At 41.9% G+C, this 19017-nt stretch overlaps 1 protein-coding gene and 1 long non-coding RNA gene across 2 annotated transcripts; one reads left to right on the top strand and one right to left on the bottom strand.

Annotated features, from left to right (window-relative positions):
- Positions 1-1681: 1681 nt before the first annotated feature.
- LOC147141852 (SH3 and cysteine-rich domain-containing protein 3-like) lies at positions 1682-11718 on the top strand. The gene is made up of 13 exons (XM_086040925.1): positions 1682-1744; positions 1880-2047; positions 2192-2270; positions 5501-5657; positions 5751-5848; positions 7113-7194; positions 7367-7464; positions 7543-7609; positions 8566-8615; positions 8698-8801; positions 8891-8942; positions 10777-10914; positions 11030-11718. The coding sequence occupies exons 2-13, from the start codon at positions 2031-2033 to the stop codon at positions 11126-11128; spliced, it is 1041 nt and encodes a 346-aa protein (XP_085897051.1). The 5' UTR covers positions 1682-1744; positions 1880-2030; the 3' UTR covers positions 11129-11718.
- On the bottom strand, positions 10110-12868 carry LOC147141853 (uncharacterized). The gene is made up of 3 exons (XR_015088143.1): positions 12507-12868; positions 11066-11124; positions 10110-10899 (listed from the first exon to the last, which is right to left on the bottom strand). It is a non-coding gene; the product is annotated as an uncharacterized LOC147141853 (long non-coding RNA).
- Positions 12869-19017: the final 6149 nt, after the last annotated feature.

Genomic DNA, 19017 nt, shown 5'->3' on the forward strand with positions numbered 1-19017 from the left:
GAAAAGACAAATACCTGTATATCAATAGCGATGAATGAGTTAACATGATAGAAATCTACAACCACCATGCAGTACTTTCCATCTAGCGATTCTCGGGTAACTACGCGCTAACTGGTGGATTAGTAGATGTAAAACATTACCCTGCAGCTGAGCAATGCGGTGGATGGCTGAGTTTGACACAGGTGACCACAGTTCAAATCCCAGTCATAAAAACTAGCATCCTAAAGGATATGCTAAATCTTAAAGACTCTACCTCTGTTACCCGGTGCCATACCCGGATAAAAATGAGTGGGATGCATCAGGAAGGGCATTCGATGCAATAATTATGCCAAACCTAACCCCAGTGGTGACACCTGATGACATTAGCCACGTGGAAAATCTCACTGGCTGCAGTGTCAACTTCCACCAAGAGATGGCGCCAATAGACAATAGGTCATTAGTGATACAGTACAATGGACGTTTAAGGCCTGGAAATGTACGTGTGGATAGTATACAATGGTGCCGGCAATGCCTTAGGGCAAAAATATTTACGTCGATCATTTTTTTTTTTGCGATCGAAGCTTTTTCCCCAGCCCTAGTTGTGATCCATCCAATTGTATGTACCGACTGTCCTTATTAGCGTTGCACATCAATTTCTGATAACTATTGTCCTCACTTGGGTCGTTTTAGGGGATAATGAAAAGGGAAGAAATCTTGAGATGGGGTCACAGGATGACCAGGCTGCAATGGATGCCAAGTGGTTAACATTTATCACATGATATGATGCTGTATAATGATGCTTAAAACAGCATGAGAGTCCATTTCATGAAATGAAGCACCACAGATTGATGACACGCACAGGTAGTTGTTCCCTTAATATGTAGCCCGGTCGATCAATGAAGAATCCTCCACACCAACGCCATCTTGGAAGCTTAGGCCATGTCTCGGTCGTCACATCACTCATCGCCACTTGGCCCCCACTCCGAGCAGGAAGGGGGGAGAGGAAACGGGAGAAGGGGCACTAAACAGGCCAAAATTGAGGCGAGGCGGGGCAAGAGTCTAGTTGCATACCAGGTGTGGTTTAACAAAATGCGAGAGAGTAGAAATGAGTCTGAAGTTTGGCTAATTTCCAGAGACATTCCAGAATACTGTAGCCCATATAGAGCTGTACAACGTGTTGACTTTTAAGTCTTTCGGAATCACCAAAAGACCAGCAAATTAGCTCAGGATGGGACACAAGGGACCACCAAGTCAGCAAGATAAAAAAGGTGCTAAAATCATTCCTTACACACAGGACATGTCTATATCCCAAGTTGGAACATTCCTATGTCCCATCCTTTGAATTCTCCCTTGAAGAATTATGAGTGCATTGTGTTAAAATCAAACCTTAACTTATAGAATAAATTGTCAATACCGTTGACACAGAAATTGAGCTTGAGAATGTATTTTTCTTTAATGCAATGTAAGATCATCTGTGCTCATCTTTCTGAATGAGTAGTTATATTGGGGCCAGGCGCAATTGGGGGAGCTGTGCAATTCTTTACCATTCAGCTGGGAGAGCCTTTCAAAGCTTTTCAAGTGCTCAGCTGTCCCAAACTGTCACGCATGTTCTCGCGTGGAGCGCCGGGCCGGGCCGGGCCGGGCTGGGAAGGGCTGGACTGGTCATGCTGGAATTTCTCTACCCAATCTCCCACCTGTTGGAGCCTCATTTGGAGCAACAGGCAGAAAGAATTGTGAGGAGAAGACGTGGAGTTTGACAATTTTGGTCAGTTGGATCGACTACATTGTGCTTGTAACTCATTTGTACCTTTTTTTTGGTCACAGTATTTAGTAGACGTTTGTGGTGTTGTATGATTGCATGTTTGTGTACCGTCTTGATAGATTTTCTTCATTATCACAGATGTCTTGCTTCGTGTTTGCTTGAATTGCTACATCTGATACCTACAACCTCAGTTTTTGTTACTTCTGGGAGCCTAATACCGCACCTACTTATACTTTACAACCCCACCTTCTGTGACCAAACCTTGGACCCAAAACCTCAGCTGTGCACCATGGCCACTTATGACACGTGAGTACGTGAGTATGTTGGCAACCTTGATTCTTATCAAATCTGGGGATCAGCTTTGGTGGAATTTGTCTGTGCTGAATGTTTTTTTTTTTTGTTTTTTTTGCCACTCGGTGTAATGCTGTGATATCTATGTGTTGATGACAGGTTAGATGACAAGGACTCCGTGGATATTCATGACAACCCCCCTCTGCCAGATAATGTGGTGAAAGAGGAGGATAACACGGTAAATCGTATTGCAGGGGTTATTTATTCAGGCCGTGTCCCGTGTTAAACATACAGTAGCTGGTTTGGAATAAAGCAGTTGTTGCAACTCCAAGGCACAGAGAGTCGCAGGGCTGTCTTTTAAGCAAGACTTTTATTTTCCCAACTCACAAGAATACAAGCACCGTCTCTCTTCCACACTGTGCCTCAGCTGTTCGAGTCGACTCCAGAGGCGTTCAAAGCCCACATCAGAAAACGTAAATGAGTGATACCTTCATTGACAATGGGAAAAAATATACAAAAACAGAAAATCCATTAAAGAATTAGCTAAATAAATTACATAGGGGTGTTTGTGAACCCATAACAAAGCTATCACTTATTTTAACATCATCATGAACACATCTTTCTGACACAGTCTAGTCTCCCACACAGTAATAAGTCATATTTTCACCTTAAGACAATGTTTTCACAATGTACATTCACCGGCATCTATGTTATTGCCATGCTGCTTTAATGTTGGCGGACCAGCCACGAGCAGTATGTCACAGAGGGCAGAAGGATATGTTTTTAAGTTGTATCCTTATGCACCGTATTTACACAAATAATGGCCTTTGATTTTTATTTAGCTTAATTGGACTCTCTAAATTGCCCCTAGGTGTGATTGTGAGTGCGGAGGTTTGTCTCTGTGTACCTTGCGATTGGCTGGCAACCAGTTCAGGGTGTCCCCCGCCTGCTGCCCGAACACGTCTGGGATAGGCTCCAGCACTCCCCGCGACACTTGAGAGAATAAGCGGTATAGATAATGGATGGATGGATTTTTATTTATTCACCTACAGGGGGAGGTAGGAGGTGTTTGTTTTGTACAAACGCAGTTTGGGAACAGTATTAGCACTTTTTTTTTTTTTTGGTCTTGATTTGCAAGCAAAAGCAAATTTTTCGAATAAAATAAAAATGTTTCAAAAAAGTGGCCAAGTGCATGTTTCAAGCTGTTTGTCATCTCCAGTTGATGTTAACTGTTAAACTAAACATGAAGCAAATATGGCACAATACATGTGTATTTAACAGACATCTGAAAGTCTGCTAGCTTAATGCTAATGCATAATGAGAAACGCCATTGACAGGCTAACAAGCTGGCATTTATATTGTGGTAGTTATAAATCTTTAAACAATTTATATATCGGTACTTGAACACAAATGGTAGCAACGCATGCAAACAGCATACAACAAAACTCAGATGCATGTGTTCTTTGTCCTCTGTGAAGAACAATTAATATTACTACAGCTTAGTTGTGATAGTCTTTTGTGTCATCATCAAATTTAATTGTAGTTTGTCTGTTTATATTACACTGCCCCCTGGTGTCCAATGCACACACCACAAGGCAACAATGATTTAAAACATAAAATCATGATGCACAATTGTTTATTTATGCACAAACTGTTTAATTATTTACATTCTATTGAATTCTATTATTACTGTATCTAAAAGCTGAGCAGAAATTTTGCAGCCTTGTCGTGACATGGAGGGGTATTTCCGACATATGACCGCCTCTGTCTTTGAACATCGGGGAGAGACATCACCTATTGTTCCCACTTGAGGAGCACTTTTCCATATTGGATGTCGGGCGGCATTCCGGCCTGGAATGTTCCAAGCCATTGTGGCCGCTGGCTTTAGGGAGACTGACAGCTGGATAGAGTTGCTGGTTGACGGCGGCGTAATGTGCGAACGCTCTGCTGTATTACTGCTGATTGCAGTGCTAATCCACAGCCTGACGAGCGCAGCACAACCTCTAATCCTGACAATGATGGAGAGCTGGAGGCCGCTCACGTCTGAAGCCGAAATGTGCGTGCATGATCAGTGCAGCAGTATATATAGGAGTAGCGTAGTAAAGCTTTGTTACATTTCATTTGGGGATTCTGCCGGTTGGCAGTCAAAAACTATTTTGGGATCTAAGCCTTTTCATGCTGTCCCACCTGTGGTGTATCGAGTCTACAGAGTTACTTTTTGAACTCATTTTATGACATTAAGCAGAATGTACTCAGGTGACACTCGCTGTCTGGCTGTGTTTAATATGATGTGTTACTAAAAGTCTTTGCGATTTAGCATCACCCTTGCGTATAGTGTATGTTCAAGAATATGTTCTACAAAGGCCCACTACTTGAAACACGGCGTTCTGATTAATATTGCGTTTGTGGAATATGAGTTAAGAAACAAAATCCACGTTTTTTTAGCCATCTCAGGGGGTGGCCATTTTGTCACTTCTGTAGACTGAAAATGACATCACAGATGCTCAGTGCTCCAATAACAACCAATTATGGCTCATCTTAAGAAAACAGGTGAGCTGTGATTGGTCGTTACCTGAGCCCAAGCAGTTGTGTTGTCATTTTCAATCGACAAAAGTGGCAAAATGGACGCCCCCGGAGATGGCTAAAAACGGGTGGATTATCTCTTATTCCACAAACACAATATTTATCAAAATGACTTGTTTCAACTAGTAGGCTGGCATAGAACATATTCTTGAAAAAAATATGTTTGGTTTGACTTCCCCTTTAAACCAAGATTTTTTTTATTTTTTTTTATCAGGCAATGATTATTTGAGACATGCCAACAAATTGTCATCTTGCCAAGCAAAACTCAAATTGGCTTCTAGGGCTGGATTTTCTGAAAATTCAAGGGGCGATGGGGGGATGTTAGCTGCCGGGCCAAACTTCACCAACATGCTATGACCACACACACACCATAATAAAAACTAAAAATCTTGACAAAGTAGCTTCACACATTTGTCGAGTGTAGGTCATTCAATTTTGGTAGCAAAGTCTCTAATTATGACTCTGAAGGACATTGAATGGGAAAAAATGGCTGCCTTCAACCAAAATGACAGGCTTCCCATGTCTTTTTGAGCATGCGTTCCTTCAACTTTTGTAGTTGTGGGTTTACTGTTAATACATGCCTACCAAATGTCATGTTGCCAAGCAAAAATTGCTTTGGGGGCTGAATTTTTATTTATTTATTCTTAGTAAGTTTACGGGGGCACTTTTAAGACAAATTTTACCACCTTGCTCCACCCACACACAAGTACGAAAACAAAAAGTCTTTGCAATTTAGCTTCCCTCATCAAAATTTGGTAGCGATTCTGCAAAATCTCTGGAACATGTTCAACTTTGATGGACCCCTGGAATATAAGTTTGCTAATTAACTAGCATTTTTTTGGAGAAGTCGTACCTCACTACATGGTCCTGAGTGTTGTGGCACAGGTGTATTTCATCTACGATGAGGAGGTGGAGGAAGAAGAGCGAGACGAGCCGCCCCTGCCAGAGTCCATCAAACCCATCAATGACCGGCCGCACAAGTTCAAGGATCACTACTGCAAGAAGCCCAAATTCTGTGACGTGTGCGCGCGCATGATCGTTTGTATGTGCGGAGCTTCATGTATTACAAAAGTTGACTTGTTGCGCTCTCACTTCATTCATTTTATCTTTTTACCTTTTCCTTCTCTGTCTCCAGTAAACAACAAGTTTGCGTTGCGCTGCAAGAACTGCAAAACCAGCATCCACCACCAGTGTCAGTCCTATGTGGAGTTCCAGAGGTGCTTTGGCAAAATTGTGAGCTTTCTTTGCTTTTTACAAATCTATACATGTATCTCGCATCTACTGGTTTTAAAGTACTTATAGTGATACTATCAGTGTCAATGTATCGTGATACTGTCAGTATTGTTCTCAAAGTATTGTGATAACATCACTGATAAAAATCATGGCTGTATGTTTGGCAGATAATAGTGATACTGTCAGTATTGTTTGCAGAGTTTTGTGATACTATCAGTATCATTGGTACGGTGTAATGATGCCAGTATCAGTATCACTGTCAAATACTGTGATACTCTTAGTATTTTTGCCTTTGTATCCTGATGAAACCAGTATCGTGATACTTTCTGTATTGTCGGCAAAGTATTGTGATACTATCAGTATCTTTGGCAAAGTATTGCGATAGTGTTTGCAAAGTGTTGTGATTAGGGGTGTTCCGATCATGGTTTTATGGTTCCATTTCTGATACCGATCATCCATGTGTGTGATCTGTTGATACCAGTTCTGATATCGTTTAGCATTTCTCAACTTGTTTATGGCAAGTGCTATTGGCTGTATGATTTCGAAAAAAAGGAACCATATAATCACCTTAATTTAGAGGAAAACTTATGAGCATAAATACAAAACCCCTGCTGGTGCAATGTAGCAACTATTCAGTCAAAAACATTACTGAAAGAAACGATAACACAGAGGGGGACTGTGCTACATTGCACAGAGGCTGGTCGCTAGTGGCTGCAGGCTGCAAGGTATGAGCTGCAGGTGATGGATTTCTGTGATTGGGAATGGAAGGCTTTGAGAAACATCGGCAATTACACACTTTTCCACGAAGGTCGGCCGATCTTGAAAAGTGGCTGATCGATCGGCGCACTGGTAATTGTGACACTGTCAGTATTGCTGGCCTAGTTTCATGATACTGTCGTATAATTTTCAAATTATTATGAGCCAATACATTTGGCCAAGGTTTTGATACTATCAGTGCTGTCTGCCAAGTGTCACGAACAACACATTTTAAGGTCATTTCTGTGATTATTCCATAAATTTACGCCTCTAATAAAGACACACTGATGCCGCCAGTGTTGTTGGCAAAGTATCGTAAGACTAGCAGGATAGTTGACATGGTATTGTGATACACTAAGTATGTTTGGCAAAGTGTCGCGATACTGTCAGTATCGTTGTCAACATATGGTGATACCATCATCAATCAGTATTGATTGCAAAGTACTGAGATGCTGGCAGTTTCTTTTGCAAAGCTTCACTTCACATCAGTGTGCCGCGTGTCTGTCAGCCTCCAGGCTTCAGGAGAGCATACAGTTCTCCTCTGTACAGCAGCCAGCAGAATGCTACTGTCTCCCAGCTCTTGCCCTTCTGTGAGTCCAACTAATACCGTACGGCGATACACTTAAGTGAAACAAATGAATGAAACTAGAATAAAATTGCGTTTTTTGTTGTTGTTTTGTTGTCTATAATCTCTGATTCCGTTTTTCCATTGCCCTCATTCGTGTCTCCCTTCTCGCTGGTTGGACGATATTGGGTCGCCAGCGCAGTCGAATCGCACCGACCCCGTGTTTGAGACACTGCGGATCGGTGTCATTATGGCCAACAAGGAGCGCAAGAAAGGCTCAGAGGACAAAAAGAACGTCAGTGTGGATGTGTGCAGTGTTCTTACAGTCCAGTTCATTACAATAATTGGTGTCATAGCGTGCTAATCGTTTTAGATGACGATGATGATGATGGAGGAGGACGAGTCCCAGCCCAAACTGCAGGAGAATGGCGCTGAAGGAGGTGAGTCACTAATGTTAAAGTTGTAAAATAGTCAGTGTTGTTGGCAGAGTATGCTGATAGTGTCAGTAACGTTGGCAAAGTTCCTTGCTAATATTAGCATTGTTTACAAATTGTTGTGTTATCAAGTATTGGAACAATACAGTACAAATTTTCGTGATAATATTCGTGTTATTAAGGACATAGGCACTACTATCAGTATCGTGGGGAAGTATCAAAATACTATCAGTATTGGCAATTTACCGTAATAATATTTATATGACGGGGAATGTAGTCAAAACCATTCAATACATTCACCAATGAAAAAAGAAAACAATTGACAGTGATGAGCTGGACATAACCATCGTCAAACAAGTCAACAAAGAAATCGTTAAACTTCCATCCCATATTTTTAATCTATCATTTGCAACGGGCAAGTTTCCAGCGCAAATGAAAACGGTAGAAGTCATACCAATCTACAAAAATGGTGCCAAAAACTTTGAAAACTACGGACCGATGTCAATCTTCCCTTAACTGTCTAAAATATTGGAAAATCCTCGGCAAAGTTACTTGATACTATCAGCACCATTCGTGTCGTGATACGTTTAGTAACATTTTCTAAATGTCACAATACAATTGTTTGCAAATTGTGAGAATATCAGTAACGCTTTGAGAATAAAGTCAGACAATCAGAAACATCTGTATTGTTTGAACATCATTGTGCAACTATCACTATTGTTGACAAAGTATTGCAGTATATGACTATTGTTAAAAAAGTATTCTATTATCAGTTTACTTTCCAAATTTCCATGATACTGTCAGTATTGTTTTGTAAATTATCTTGAAAATATCAGCACTGTTGTTAGATTATCGTGATACTCTCAGCCTGGGTTGTAAATTATCGTTATAATGCAAAGTAATACTATCGCTTTCTTTTGCAAATGTTTGTAATTATTCTATCATTTTTGTGCCTGTTGTAGCTGGCTCTGAGGGAGATAAGCGAGGCGAACAGGCTCCAGCAGAAGAAAAGGTCTGATTAGCATGAGATCATCACGCTAATTAATGACAAAACGGCAAATATGATGACCACATTTGTCTTGTGTGTTACTCAGAGTAAAAAGCCTCAGCCAGGCAAGATCGGCATGTTTAGTCAATCGCATTATTACTTGGCGCTGTACAGCTTCAAGGCTATTGAGAAAGATGACCTGGACGTACAGTAAGTGTGCTGTCAGATGTCCTTACACTTATCATGTCTTTTTTTTTTTTTTTTAACGTGTCAACAATGATATCCTGTTTGTTGCCCAGCGCTGGCGACCGCATCACAGTGATCGATGACTCCAATGAGGAGTGGTGGAGGGTGAGTACATTGTCCTTTTCAACAAGAAAGTGTTTACTCATACAGTGGTGCCTTGAGATACGTAAAGAAGTAAACAGTTTGCGCATCATTATTAAATCATTGCGGCTCCTTCTGATGTGTGAAATAATACAGTCACAAACGAGTACTGTAAGTGACTCAGTAATCTACAGTAACATTAGTCATTTAGCACAGAGGATAAAGAATCTATACTTGAGTATTGTTATATTGTCTGGCTACATGTGTTGCAGCACCATTTGTGTTCAAATATCAGGTGCTTAAAGCGTTATAACGCCGCCTTGTATATGCTTAGCCGGTTTACAGCGTTTCCCATTATGTGTTAGCATTAATCTAATTATTCATAACTACAACTGTTTGAATTCATAAATGTTTCTGTGTCCGTCGTGAAAAAGATGTCTTTCTTTATACCATTATAAAACAGGCCATTCCTCAAATTCTAGGTAGTTGAAGAAAGTCTGACCCAATTAGAAATAGGTCACGCATCTGACAGTAAACAGGGCATCACACAAGTCGACAGAGCGAGTTGAATTTCAAACGTAGGGAGGTTGACCGGTGGGGGTGGAGTCAAGGACACCTTTAAGAAAAAGAGCCTACCCAGCAAATGCTTGGAGAACACAGAGACAGATAGAGACACAGGTAGAACACAAATTTCACATCATGACACACATTCTAGTTGTGACACCATTTCAAAACTGTCCACTCAGCAGAAAACCAAAATGCCCGTGCTGGTCATCACACTTGTGTATAAAGAATTGTTTATTTGGGCCCGATCGATATTGATTGTTCTGACGCCGATGCAGATTCTGATTTTCAGCAGAATGAAATTCCAATACCCGATTAATCGAACGATTCATTAAAAGACATGTTGAATAAATAACTTTGTTTTTGGTCTCTTAAATGCTTACAACAATAAAGATATGAATTACAGGCAGAACCTTTGACTATTTAACAATACTTTGTTTTTAAAGAGACAATGTGTAGAATGTTTTGAGTTTTCATGATCATTCATTTTAAAAACCCACTATTCAAATTTCAACAATATGCAAAAAAAAAAAAATGCTCTGTCACATCAACATAATTATTTTTATATAATCGTAGGTGAAGTAATCTCTAATTATATTACAAAGGTTGCACCTCCCCTGCAGGAGGCTGCCATGTTTCGCTGCCATCTTTGTGCTTCGGATAACTTCCGCTTCCATCTTAGGTCGTTGCATTCTATTAGTTTACCACTGGATGGCACTGAATTCTACACATTGTCCTTTTCGGTATTTCTTTAACTTTAAAACAGAGAGAGAAATTGGCGAAAAAATGGGAGTGGGGGGACTTTCATGTCAATGACATTCAAGTGTTCATTTTTGTCTTATGCTGTAAAATGTTAATGTTTTAAAAATAAGTCAAATGTTGATTCAAACAATTTTCATTGAACAAATTTCATTTAAAAAATATTAAAAGAGCTCATATTGGCAATTCATTGGGCCAGAATGCAATTTTTGCCTAAAGAAAAACTGTTTTCTGCATGGAAAATGCTCAGCTTTGTTCTTCTTGTGAGAATAAACTTTTTCTACTCAACTTTGCTGCACTCATGTCTATTTTAACAAGCCTCAGGACCCATCTGAAGAAACACGTTGCCAACACAGCACCATCTGCTGGATCTGGTGGGGCACTGTCCCCACTGTCCCTAAAACCTAATCACTGCCCTTTTTTGCTGCTTAAAATTCTCCGAAAATTGTAAATTGTTGGAAGGGGATAAGTACGGTAAAATGATGCATCATCAGCAACTTTGTTTTCCGTCATGGTAAAATTTGTCTCTCGTCAGGGGAAGATCGGCGAGAGGACGGGCTTCATCCCGGCCAACTACATCATCCGAGTACGGGCTGGAGAGCGAGTGTACAAGGTGACACGTTCCTTTGTTGGCAACAGAGAGATGGGCCAGATTACACTGAAGAAAGACCAGGTGAAGACACACACACACCCGCACACACACACACACACATACACCCCATGTCAATTAAGGCCAAGAAAGTTGCGTGAGATGCACAGAATCCATTGTCTTGTGTGTGTGGATGCAGATTGTGGTGAAGAAAGGTGATGAGGTGAACGGTTACCTGAAGGTCAGCACGGGACGCAAGCTGGGCTTCTTCCCTGCCAACTTACTGCAGGAGATCTGAAGGGTTTGAAAAAAAAAAAAAAAAAATTATGGTACAATAGTGATTCATTACAATGACTAGTCAGCATTCATTTCACATTCATCCATCCATCCATTATCCTAACCGCTTATCCTCACAAGGGTCACGGGCATGCTGGAGCCTATCCCAGCTGTCTTCGGGCAGCAGGCGGAGGACACCCTGAACTGGTTGCCAGCCAATCGCAGGGCACACAGAGACAAACAAACAACCGCACTCACAATCACACCTATGGGGCAATTTAGAGTCATCCATTAACCTCCCATACATGTTTTTGGAATGTGGGAGGAAACCGGAGTAATCGGAGAAAACCCACGCAGGCACAGGCTGAACATGCAAACTCCACACAGGAAGGCCGGGGCCGGAATTGAACACACGACCTCTGAACTGTGAGGCGGACGTGCTAACCAGTCGACCACCGTGCCGCCCTAATATCACATTCATATCAATCAAATTCTGATTTCAAACAATTGAAAGATTTTATACACATTGGCGGTAACCGAGGAGATAACATAGCAGCAGTTTTATCAGAACTATGTACTTTGGTTTGTCCTCTAATGGATGTGACTGTGATATTTCAAAATGTGTGGTTTGATAAGTACTGTTAGTAGCATGCAAATGAAGGAAATGTAATGTAATTTAAGATGATACCGTATTAAAATTGATATTTTCTTGCTCATTTGATCTCTTGTTGTGTCATTGTAGCAATTTATTATATCGTATCCCACTGAGGGGTGAACCATTAGAGTTGTTCAAGGTCATAAACGTTTTCCAGACGTTTGCCAACAGTTTTAATGTGTTGTGACAGGAAAATACAGGCTAAGCTCTGGAGAACGTTTGGCGAACGTTTGTCACCTTGAACGAACCCTGTGGAGAACGCAACCTTCACTACCTTCGCAAAGACTCGCAAACGTTCGCCCCTCAGTGGGATACGGGTTTTACTTTTTGCAGAGGTGGGCATTTTGCTAAAATTTTCCGGTCCGTTTTTTTGCCATCCCTCTGCTGCCTGGACACGCTTCCGTGGTCCATTTATCCGCCTATTTGGATCAAATAGTAATCTGCTATCGCCAGCCCGTCTATCATTTTAAACGCGCTTCCGTCGACCAACTCCCCGCCCAAAGAAATCCACGTCATGGTAAGACGGATTGTGCACTGTTGCGGAGAGCTAGGACTGTATGGGAATTCTGTGGAGTTCACTGGAGCATCTCATTCACACAGGCACTCAAGTCGAACAGCGTGGCCGGACACAGTAGTCGAAAACAGTGTGGCTTTACATTTTTTCTCGTCATTCAATGTCGTCAAGCAATCAGAGACGGGCCAAACGCCAAGCAAAAAAAGAAAGAAAATGAACGAAATGGCTTACCTCTTCGATGCAGGTAGTGGCCGGAAAGGAATTGCGATTGTCATCTGTTGGACCATGTGGCCCCCAACAAAATGTTTATGAAATATGAACTTCGAAGGCTTTCAACTTGCTGGCGTTAAACTAGCCTTTTGGACACCTGCAAAAGTTGACCCATCGTTCACGTTTATCCCTCTAACTTTTGGGCTTCGGGAAACGAATACAGAATACATCCTTCATATGTGGACGGTCGTATTGTCTGGAGTCGTTTCTGCAAGTTACATAGCAGCAGTGCTTACTCGGCATGTTTTTGTCTGAGATAAACGGACAGAAAACAAGCAGCACTAACAGGAGTTGACAGCAAGTGCGCTGCTATGTTGACCCTCTTCCAGTTCACATGTGATGTCGAGCGGTCTAAAAATTAGCACTTGCGCTGCACGCTATTAGGACCTATTAGTTGACCAAAAACATGCCTGATGTAAAATATCCAAATCAAGCAGCAAACATACCTGCATCAAACAAAACAATAATCATCAATGTCAGGTTATGGATGGTTACATAGAGGGAATGCATTTCCGCTTATGCTTAATCTGTCTTTTATCTTATTTTTTCAAGTTTCACGTTTATCGCCTGCAGAATGGATGTCCGTCATAGGCGGATAGACGGACTGGTATGTCGCAAAGCGGAATACCCCACTTCTAACTTATTTACAGAAGACAGATTCAAGGCAAACATTTTGGATGCATTTCTTATTGATGAACATCTGTATTTCTTGTTGAATCATGATCATCTTTTGCTCCATCCATCTATCTATCTATCTATCTATCTATCTATCTATCTAACTATCTATCTATCTATCTATCTATCTATCTATCTATCTATCTATCTATCTATCTATCTATCTATCCATCTATCCATCTATCCATCTATCCATCTATCCATCTATCCATCCATCCATCCATCCATCCATCTAGCTAGGTAGCTAGCTAGGTAGCTAATCTATCCTGGAAACCTGTCAAGAATGTAAACTACTTTTTTTGATTGGCCTTGTTCCAAAGTACAAATCGTCCACATTCATATGACGCATTTAGAGACCTTCGAAGGCATGGGAAGCTATTTCCGTGTGGCGTCATTACCAACAAGCAGCACCGAGGGGCCAGTTTTCCTTGTCGAGAGGCATCTGGAATGGAATGGCATTCCACATGCCATGCAGACCGGGATACCAGCAAAACAGACAGATGCACGTCAACACTGCGCCTCTTTGCTCCCATTGTTACCATGTGTCCTGAATCTGTTTTCGCTATCTCTATCTTCAGACGTCTTTGTCAATTGTCATTTGAGGGTGGGAGCAGCGAGTAGGTGGACATGGGTCACTTCTGCCGGGAAACAACATCCTCCATCTGATGCCACGCAGCAGGATATCTCAAACCCGATTAAGCCGACACATTTCAGGAATAATATGCCCAAGATGTCTAGAACGTCACCAGGAATTACATTACCATGAGCGTGCCTCACTTGTGCTCAGTCCAGCAAGTTTGTGGTTTACTTACTTTTTGTTGCATTTCATAAAACATTTTTTTGAATCAAAAAGGAGGGAGAGTGGGGAAAATGCATTAGTGTCAACTTCGTCTAATGTTATAACTGTGATTGACAAGTGACCCACCCAGGCGGTGTACCAGTCTTCTCTCGCCAAAAGTCAAGTAGAAAAGACTCCAGCTCAACCTTCACCTAAGGGAGGATAAAATCCTCAGATCCTTTTGTCATCATCATCGGGAAACTATCGAAATCTATGTATCTAAAATTCATACAGTATATATTTGTTTTGCAAATCGTCATCATCCCAACAAACAGGACGCATTGACAAGCATGTCATGTAATGTTTCTCTTGGCCAACAGAGGTCTCTCCTGCGCCACATTTTGACCAACTACATGGACCAAAATGTATCAACATGTTTCTGCGTTGTTACTCACTACAATTAAATACACGGACATTATATTTTGCATGATGCATTAATATGCAGATGGAATTCTTTCTTTGCCAATTATCATAATATGTATCATATGTGACGAATACATTTAAATGTGAAGGGAATTAAATCAAAGTACGATTATCAATAATGCCTCTCTAATTTGCAGGAATGAAAAACAACACGTTGCTGCTTCATGCTGCATGTAGGGGTATCATCCTGAACATTTGGTATTTACAAAACCCTCGTGCGATGAAAAGTAATATCTATATTAGAGATTCTCAGAGCTGGGCAGGCCATCCCTGGGCCGGACCGGTCGTACCCTCCGGCCCGGCCGGATGCCCATTTTTCGGGCGGGGGGGAGTTGAGTGACAATTTTAAAAAATGGCTGGACTAAGCATGGCTGGAAGTGGATTTTAGTCTGGCCCACTAATCGGGCCACATGCGTTTGACGTGGTCGAGTGGCGGCCAAATTTTATCTCAGCCTACTCAGTGAAAGGCTACTTTTTAGGCTTCTTTCTACTCCCGCGTCGACGCGACAACTGCCGCATTGATTCACGTGACCAACGCATTGTGCTGTTGGCGACACGTCTGCGACACATGCCACGCACCCATCAGGAATTGTTGCTGTTCTGATCGGTTCATTATGTCACATGTTGCGTTGACATACAGTTTACCACACGGAGAGGAGGAGAGAGAGAATGCAGCACGCAGCTCGCTGCAAAAGCAAACTCGTTTGTCAATAAAATTAAATGCATAGCCTAGTCATCTTGGTCCCTTTATGGTTGTAGCAGGTACGATATCCATTGTTGTCGCTGTCTTTTTGAAGCGACGTCCTCGACTTGGAACTTAACTGTTTCAAAACAACTTGTGTCCGGGAGTATAGTAAACTGCGCGCAGCACTCAAGTATGACGCTGCCACATCAAGGTGGAGTTCATGCACTTCTTCTGGTGTCTTCTACTTCCGGAAATACGCCGTAGCAAACCTGCTGTGTATAGTGATTTGCTGGTATGCTTTTATTTTGAATGCCGTGAACGAAGGGAAGTGTGGAAAATAAATAAGTTGAATGCGACTTCTGGCCGTCTGTTGGAATCAAATAATTATACAATACGACAAAACCAACCCCGGGGCTCGCAATGGAAGTAAGCACATGCAGTTGGGTAAGTAGTAAAGTACTAGTTGCGCATTTTGAAGCATGTCCACAGCGGGTTCGAATAGTAAATTAGCCAGCTAATGATCCTTAAAAAGCTTTTGCCGTTAGCATCCCTCCCGCGGTGGCGTCAATCACGGACACTTTTTTTGGTTGGGGGCGGAGAGCGGAACGGGGCGGGGGGTCATAATTTTTATGAATAAGGCTGGGGGGTCGCGGCCGGACCGGCAAAAAAGGGTCAAGTGCCCAGCTCTGGAGATTCTCTTTGTCTGATAGACTCTTATTGATTTTTGTTGTTGAGAAATGTTTGGTCAAACTCAGCAAGACATTGCTAGAACTGCTTCGTGTGTGTGGGCAGCGTGGGATCGGTTGTCTGTGTGTGCCCTGCGACTGGCTGGCGACCAGTTCAGGGCGTAATCCGCCTTTCGCTCGCTCATACTCATCTGGGATAGGCTCCAGCACCTCCCCGCGACCCTGAGGATAAGCAGTGTGGAAGATGACATGCGCACACAAAATTGTGCTGGAAAGCGGTTCAAGATCTGGTTACCTACGGTAAGTCGTGTAAAGCTATGCTATGTTAAAATAACTATCCAAACTAAAGCAAGAAACGCTACACTGAGATCAATCAAATTCAAATTTTATTTATATAGCACTTTACATTCATAGAAATGCACCTCAAAGTGCTGTGCAATTAAAACATCCAAAATACAACATAAAAAGAAGCCCCGCCCCCTCGCCAGACAGATCCATGCACACAACCTGATAAACTACAGTATGTGAAAAAAGACATGGCAAGGCACAGGGAGACCATATAAGGAGATGACAAAATAGTCTGTGACTTCCTGAAAGATAAGACAATACAAAACTACCACCGTATAAGTTCACCTGAGCCAAACTAAAATGAGGTCTAAATACATATAGTGTACACAAAGATAGCATATAGTGACAAAACAAAATCTGTCTTATCAATAATATGAGATAAACTGTTTAAGCAAACCAGGAAACGCTACCCTATCTATCGATTTTTCTCATTTGGGTTGTGGGTGAGCAGGAGTTAATCCCATCTGACTTTTGGGGAAAGAAATGGGCAAATTCATCCATTCGTCCATTTTCTTTGCTGCCTTTCCTCATTTGAGGTGTGAGTGAGCTCTAGAACCTCTCCCAGCTGACTTCTGGCAACAGAAGCGGGATCCACCCTGCAATGGCCACCAGTCAATTGGAGGGGCACATCCATTCATTTTCCATCATGGTTGTCCTCATTAGGGTGTGAGGGAACTGGAGTCCATCCCAGCTGACTTGGTGAGAGAAGCGGGGGTCCACTCTGGAGTGGGAACATATAGGCAGACAAACAAAGAGTATGAAGCACACACTAGTTCACCGAGCGGATCCCGAACGCTAGGGAGGTGACGCTGGGAAAATGCTGCAGGGTTGGAACCAATTAGGCCAAGATGAACCCACACACACACCCACACACACGTACACACACACCTGCTACTCCCACCCCCACCCTCTCAGGGGTGCGCCCCGGTGACAAGATGAGGGATCATCATCATTACTATTATTTATTTGCTAAGCAGAGGCCGACTCTGGGGCCAATCCTAATAGGATTCACACATTAACAATGAGCGCCCTTTGCTTTTGGGCTTTGCGTCGCATGCTCCAGGAGAAAGCGTGTTTGTTAATGCACGGATGATAAAAGCATGCATAGATTTTGGAAGCAGCATCACAATAAACGCCTTTTAATCAATTATGCAGCCCCTATTGTAAGCCCCGCAAACTATCATCAATAATATTTGGTGGCAGCTTGCGACGTTGCATGAATAACTTCAGCGCAGGCGGGGGAAAAAAAAATCAATCGTAATTCGATTGTATGCCCGGGAATCCAAATGAGTATTACAGATAGCTTAGCATAGCGGTCCCCAACATTTGGTAGCGGGCCGCATGTATAAATTTAGAAGAAAAAAAAATGTTGCTGTTGTTGTAGCAGAGCGTATACATCCCAATCGGGAATATACATCAGCAATTGGAAAATCGTTTTTTGAATAAATGATGAAAAGTGTAACGAATCGAATGAAACCATTCCACTGTAAAATATATCTACATATGTAATCATTCATCTTTTTAAGTGATATACCTAATCTTAGAAATAAATGGCACATTTACAGTAGTGACGAGTTCATTCAAAGGTATGTGAAATGACAACAAAAAAGTAATTGCATCATATCCTCTGGAACTGAGCCGCACCATCTGCAATGGAGTCATACGTAATCCCACTGAGTCGAACTGAATTCAATCGTTCCACTTTCAAACGAACCGTCCTAGAATCGAAAAATCACCCAGGGAAATTGTATTTTCTATTGTTCAATCAAACACATACAAAGCATTGTAACAAGACTGCCACATAGATGCTTATTTTCAGCCCCACTTGCCTACATTATTTCCAATTGTATTGCATTAAGATAGCATAAGCTATGTGGTTGTTTGAAATGTTTCTTTTCTATTTTTTTTTGTGGATGAGCTATTTTATGTTTGGTCTGACAGTAAATTTCAAGTGGCAAAATTTCAAGTGGCAATAAACAGCTTGAAGCCTCTTTTTGGGAGAATTGATAACTCTCCGCTAACTGGTGCTTGTTGTGAAGTGTATGGTAGCCACCTGCCACCATACAAGTTTGGGCTCGCTAACAAAATATTGCAAAGCAAGAAATCGTCCGAGCAATGTGTTTTATCTAAAAAAAACTTGCGTTGGCTAACGTTAATGCTACGTTCACACCGAACGCGAATGAAGCGTTCCGAGTCGCGTTTGACCGCGGGAAATTTGAATCTTGAATGCTGCAGCCGCTCATCCGCTCAGAGCGGAGAGGGGAGGGGCTTTGCTTGGTAGTAGACTACGACAGCATTTTTCAACATCACAATCAAATGGCCGACACACTATGCTAATGCTAACAATATTGCTGTCTTGCTAAAGGTCAAGAACTGTAAAAAAAAAAAAGCCACCGAGTTAACAGGACGCTGTTTGGCTGTGTGTGACGTAGTATGCCCGATGCTGATTGGCTGCCGCGAGGCGGAATGGCAAAAATTTGACTTATTTAATACTCGACAAATGGGGCGAATGGACGGATTTTCGGTGCTTCGCTCCACTTCCCACCGCATTGGCTCCAATTCAAACGAGCCGCCATAAACGCATCATCCACGTTTGACATGAACGTAGCATAAGATCTGACCTAAAACATTGCCTAATGTTTGATCCTGGAACATTTCCACTATCTATCGCAATTGTCGAAAAGCCACTTGGATGCAACAAGAAACTCCAAAAAGACATTAAATGACACTCTGGAGTTTTTGCTCTTGTGACATTTTGCTATTTCAGCAATGCGAATTCAATGTGTATGATCAATGAGCACCTTGTCTCCACACAAG

The sequence above is a fragment of the Filicampus tigris genome, chromosome 9, assembly GCF_054856515.1.
Source record: "Filicampus tigris isolate MCC_2025a chromosome 9, RoL_Ftig_1.0, whole genome shotgun sequence".
Classification (NCBI taxonomy): domain Eukaryota; kingdom Metazoa; phylum Chordata; class Actinopteri; order Syngnathiformes; family Syngnathidae; genus Filicampus; species Filicampus tigris.